This window comes from Trichosurus vulpecula, chromosome 4, assembly GCF_011100635.1.
Source record: "Trichosurus vulpecula isolate mTriVul1 chromosome 4, mTriVul1.pri, whole genome shotgun sequence".
Classification (NCBI taxonomy): Eukaryota; Metazoa; Chordata; class Mammalia; order Diprotodontia; family Phalangeridae; genus Trichosurus; species Trichosurus vulpecula.
The window spans coordinates 70,944,304-70,950,416 of NC_050576.1; the positions used below are offsets into that span (position 1 = coordinate 70,944,304).

Sequence of the window (6,113 nt, forward strand, 5' to 3'; positions counted from 1 at the left end):
GGTGGAAGATACAAAGATAGAGATTCCAGTTTCACCCAGAGAAAAAAAAAAACTTCATAAAACTAACATTATCCAAAAGCAGGATGGCCCCTTTTAGAGTTAATGGGTTCCCCTTCAATCAAAGGCTAGGTGTCTGTAAGGTACAGTGTCATGGGGGCTCTTGTTCAGGTTTGGAGGGGATTATTAGATGACCTCTGAAGTCCCTCCCTCTTCTGATGTTCTGTGCTTCCTTAAATGGATTTTCTTTGAACATTTAGGAGAAAGATAGAACTCTGGAGGAAAGGGAGAATATCGACAGTTACAGGATTCAAGCTGAGGGTTTTTAGGATGGTTCTGTGTTCTTCTTCAGCGTTTTTTAGTCCCAGCAACAAAAGCAAAAGGCCCAATAGACCAGCCATTCACCACATCCATTCTCACTTAATACCACCTCCCCCAAACCCCTGTAGAATAAATGAGAAGAAAGATTCATTTGTTGAGACAGCCAAGAGGTGAAATCTGATTTTTTATTAAATGACATAAGTAAACTATTCATTCAATAGACCATTCCACAGACCACATCAGAAGTCTCCCTAGGCCACACTTTGGGAATCACCGATCTAGATGAGCTGAGAGCACTAGGGCTCAAAGAGTAATGAGGAAGGAACAGGCTGAACTGGCTGTAATGGCCTTTGACAGGACACTGTGAAGGAGATTCTGCTCTTGCTCATCATAGGATCATGGAATTAAAGTTGAAACAGAAGGCAGAGCCCATGTGGTGTGACAGAATAGGAGGAGAACAGGAAGATTTTTGGAAAATCTGCTCATTTGCAACTGGTCAAAGAAATTTTACTTCATTCTTTTTACATGAGCCCACAATGAATTGCATACGCAGTCTCGGACCATGCAGCTTCTACATTCCTTTCATTTCAAAATGTCTATGAGAGTATAACATCTAAAACACTCTGGAGCCATTCCAGCTCCCAAACTAGCTAAGTTCAGAAGGATCAATTTCCCATCACCTCCCACAAGCCTGAAGTGCAAGGTTGAATCTCACCCAAATTTGTCCCCACATTGACACTGAAAAACACCTTAATCAAGGAATCCACCTGACTGCCACTCCTCCCCCCCCTTCCATGCTGTGTTCCTGAGGGATTCCTGGTCACTCAAGGAGGTAACACGCAGGGTCAGAGACATTTGCCATTCACTTGTTCTCATGTGATGGTCCTACTGGTCATGTCTTTACTTTTACTACTACCTCATTTCAATACCCATGGATATCATTTCACATAAACCAGTATTTGAAAGAGACCTTATTCCTCCTGGTACACTTGGTCCCAAAGCACGTGATTTTCAGCTGGGAGCAGTACCTAAGCAATGCTACCCAGCAAAGTCCTTGAATCAATCCTTCCACTCAGGGCATTTGGATAATCATTGTGTTTGTACTGTGAATAGAGGTCTCTTGGTTATGGATTTGGCTGTCTTGGATTGGTTGGTCAAATACAAGGCAAGATCTCTGAGTGTTCTTCACACATTTCTCAGAGTACCTATGTACCCTGTGCACCATGACTTCAATAAGTCGTTGTAGACAAATTGGCAGGAAGGAAAATCTGAAGGCATAGTTGCTAAATGAAAGAGAGGTCTGGTGGAGGTAAAGGCATGTTTTGGGCTCTGAAAGGGGCAGTCCTTGAAAAAAGGAGTTTAGTCACTTACAAGATGGTAGAGGAATGCCAGGGTTTCCCCAGATCACTGAACTTTTCAGTAAGTCTTAAAAGCAGATAGGGCAGATACATTTATCTGGGAAGGAACCAAAAATGGCACTATTTTCCTATGAAACTATCAAGACAGAGCAGCTAGGTTGCACAGTGAGTAGAGCACTGACCGTGGAGTCAGGAGGACCTGAGTTCAAATCCGACCTCAGACACTTGACACACTTACTAGCTGTGTGACTTTGAGCAAGTCAGTTAACCCCAATTGCCCTGCCTTCCCCCTCCAAAAAAACCTATCAAGATTCCTAAGACTATAACAATGCTTTGACTCCTGTAGTACTACTACGAGTACTAATACTGATACTAGCAGCAGCAGCAGTACCACTACCACCACTACTACTACTACTATCGCTACTGCTGCTGCTGCTGCTGCTACTACTACTGATAATAACTAACATTTGTAGAACATTTTAAGGATCGCACAGTGTTTTACACAGATCATTTCCTTCTGATCCTCACTCGAACTCCGTGAGATAGGTGTGACAACTACTCCATTTTTCAGATGAGGAAACTGAGTCTAAGAGAAGCTAACAGTTTTACCCAGGGTCACACAACTTGTAAGTGCTTAAGGTAATATTGGGACTCAATTTTTTTTCCAACTGCAAGCTCAGCCCTGTAAAGTACTATATCACCTGGTGGCAATATGGTAAATGTCAGACGCCCCAGATTAGGAGTCAGAAAATGTGTATTTTAGAATAAACTCTGCCACTGATATATGGGACACAGGACAAGTGACTTAATTTTTCTAATCCCATTTCCTCAACTGTAAAATGAGTATCCCACCTACCTCATCATGGTATGGTGGATGAAGAGCTGGTCTGGGGTTCAAGTTGCATCTGACATTCTGGCTGTGTGACCCTTGGCAAGTCACTTAATGTCTCCGTGCCCCAGGTGACTCCCTCAAAAAAGGATTCTTATCCATTTTCTGTGTTATGGACCCATTTGGCAATCTAGTGAAACCCTTCTCAGAATAATGTTTGTTTCTTTGATTCACAACTGAATGCTTCGGAAGTCCTAAATTTCAGTTAGAAATTAGTGAAAACAGAGTTGTAATATTTTTCCCCATCGAGGTTCACAGACACCATGAAATTTCTCCGCGAAGTCAGGGATCTGAGATTAAGAATCCCAATTTGGAAACAATAAGCTAAAGGACTTTCTGGATCTCCATCAGTGGAATGGGTTTTATCACCGCAAATTTCTTACACCAGTGAAATCAAGGTTGAGGTCAAGGAGGAAAAAAAATGCTTACCTCAAAGGTCTGAGGGCTAGGGCGTGAGATAATCGAATAAGACAATGGATATGAAGAGTGTTAAAAACCTCCAAGTAGAAAACAAGCAGGATGCTCTCAGAAAAAACCTGGAAGGACTTACATGGACAGATGCAAAGTGAAATGGGCAGAACCAGGATACAATAAGATCAATATTGTATGATGATCAACTGAATAACTTAGCTATTCTCAGTAATACAATGATCTAAGACTTATAATGAAAATTTCTATCCATGTCCAGAGAAAGACGGAGTCTGAATGTAGATTGAAGTATATTTTTTAACTTTCTTTATTTTTCTTGGGTTTTTTTCTCTGTGTTTTCTGTCACAATATGACTTACATGGGAAGAAAATGTAAAAAAAACAGAAACTACCTATTCTGGCTATTTCACGTAGGTATGAGAAAAGACAGTAACAATGCCGTAAAGATAAGTTTGGGTGAATCGTGGGTAAAAGTGATCTTGAAATAAACAGTAGGGCATTAAAAAAAAACACTGCCAAGTATTCTCTTAATCCCCAGGGTAACACAGTTTTCTCTCTATCTCCTATAGGTAATCCCATTTGCTGCTGACTGTGAGCAAGATGAATGCACCTGCCGGGATCCCAAAGCAGAAGAGAATCAATAAATGGGGCAAAAAGACCCTGCTGCTGGCCCAAGAGTCTGTGAGCCAGAGGTGGAGACCCTCTGGCTAAGGGGGGTGGGGTGGGTGAGGAAGGAAGGGAAGTCTGAAGAAAAGAATCTTCTGGAGACTGAGACTAATGGAAGAAAGAGATGCCTGGAGGAGCTTATAAGAAATAAGGGGGGGGTGGAGTGGAGAAGAAGAAGACATACTCTGAGAGAGAATGCCTCTAAGTGCCAAGCATGGCAAAAGAGTTACTGATAACCATCATCCTCATAAATCATAAAAGGGGAGAAGCTCCTTCAAGTGACAGAATAACTACTCTCGATAGGCTAAGATTCCCCTGTACCATGCTCCACTCTCATTCTCATCTCTGACACTCTCCTCTTCTTCTCCTCCCTTGCTATCCATCCCTCCCACACCCAAATTGTAAACTCAAACTCAAAATCACCGAGGAGAAGCTGCCAGGGACTCTTTGTACCTTCTTGTCATAAATGGTCTGCCGTCTAGCCAGCTCTGTCTTCTCTAACCTGTCTTGCTTCCTTTCTTCTGCCGCATAGACTCCTTCAGCAGTAATGAATTTAGTGATAAACTCTCTACAAGTATTTAAGCAAAACTACATAAATTACATAAATATATGAACTATATGATATATATAATTTTTTGCTGTCTATTAAGGTAAAACAAATACCCTTTGTCGAACACATGCTGCTGTAAAGTATATGTCCCAAAACAAAGGCTAGGAGTCTAGGGATAAGTAGATATAGCCCTTTAATCCTTTCTTCTTGGTTGTAGGGTCTAGACAGGGTGTAAGAGGCTGTGTGATAACTGGGATCCTAGTTATCCTTTGATAAGTTGGATTCAGGACCTGGGGGCAGGGCTGAGATACACAAACACTGGGTGAAGAACAGCTTAGTGGAACTGAGACCAGGAGACCTAGATCATCTCCCCTTCCTTCCCATGTCTATTCAAACAGGATAGGTTTTGCCTATCCTATTTGTTCATGTCTCTAATATTGTGACATCTAGAGGCAGCATGGTGTAGTGAATACAGAATTGACCTTGGAGCCTGGAAGATCTGGGTTGAAATCCTACCTCTGACAAATAGTGGCTGTTTGTACCAGCCAAGTCACTTACCCTCTCAGTGCTCTAGACAACTCTCTGAGACTTTGAAATTGCAGAAAGGTAACTGACCTACGGTGAGGGGAGTTCCCTATGGTAATGAAATCTCAAGTTCAATCTCTATGCGTATGGTCCCTATTGAACCATCTAGGAAGAACTGTTTGGTTAGTGGCTACATGTCTTCGACCCTATTCCAGATACACATGTGAACCAGAAGAATTTTCTAATCCTATCCTCTTAAAAACAAGGTTTATGGAAACTTGATGAGACATAGACATTGGAATATAAGAATGAGGACAGAAACCAGATTGAAATTGAGGCCTAGGAGGAAGTGAGAAATGCTAGAAGAGACAGCTTGCCCATTTCAAGGTTATTTTATTGGAAGGAAAATATCACTGGCTAGGATAGAGTTATATTTGTTCCTTTTTTCCAGGGTAGGTAAAGGATTAAAGTCCCTTGCTTTCAGTGTTAAAACCTCACTAATATTTTCCAAATGCAATTATTCTGCATTTTAGAAGCCTCCATCATAGGTTGAAAAGATGGCCAGTTAGAAAAACTAAATGACTGAGGCTTCGAGAACATGTAAAAATCCTGCCTGTTTCATGAAATACAGTTTGAAAAAAAAGAGACTTTAGAAATTTTGTGATAGATATCCTCCATGTTATAGTCCCATATTTTTCTTTAGTTCAGTACCCATTGCTCCCCTGTCTGGGGACATGATCTCTCTATACTCATGTTTTTCCTGTAAGTCCCCAGCTTCAATGCCTTTGGAAGGATATGCTAAAGGTATCATCCCTTGTTAGAACATTCACCTACTTCGTACTCTAAGAGCACTCAATTGACTTGGGCACCATTCAGGGTTTTTCTCACTCCCAGGGCTGACAGTGTACGATGGAAATTGACAATATATATATAACTTGAATATGAATCTTATTCATTCACTTAGCAATAAGTATTTCCTGAAGACCTTCTGAGTGTTCATTAGTGTAACCCTAGGAATTCACTCTCTTCTTATCATCTCTGCCCTCTGTTCTATGCCCTTGTCACACAAGTCCTCTCCTCTCAATTAAAGGAGAATTTACTTTAAAAAATACATTGGAAATAACAGTGGAAAAAGACTGGAAATTCAGACAAAGATAAAGATGAAGAAAACCTGAAAATAACAGGGAATAGATCTATCAACTTGAGGGTTAAAGGAGGCCCCAGCTGGGGGTGGGGATGGGGGTGGTGAGAGGGAGATGGAGGAAGAAATGAGTCAAGGTGACTCAGTCCCTAAACCAAGCCTGGAAGCATACCCAAGGGGTTACTTTGGCAGTAAGAGATGATCCAGAGAGGCCAAAGGAAATTCAAATCAAACGTTG

General features: G+C 41.4%; 1 protein-coding gene across 1 annotated transcript in view; it reads left to right on the plus strand.

Annotated features, from left to right (window-relative positions):
- The window catches only part of PAPPA2 (pappalysin 2), a 393,032-nt gene extending 389,367 nt beyond the window's left edge, over positions 1–3,665 (plus strand). The window contains exon 22 of the mRNA XM_036756565.1: positions 3,563–3,665. Within this exon, the coding sequence (XP_036612460.1) occupies positions 3,563–3,637 (75 nt within the window). The 3' untranslated portion in view covers positions 3,638–3,665. The remainder of the gene's footprint in view (positions 1–3,562) is intronic.
- The last annotated feature ends 2,448 nt before the right edge of the window (positions 3,666–6,113 follow it).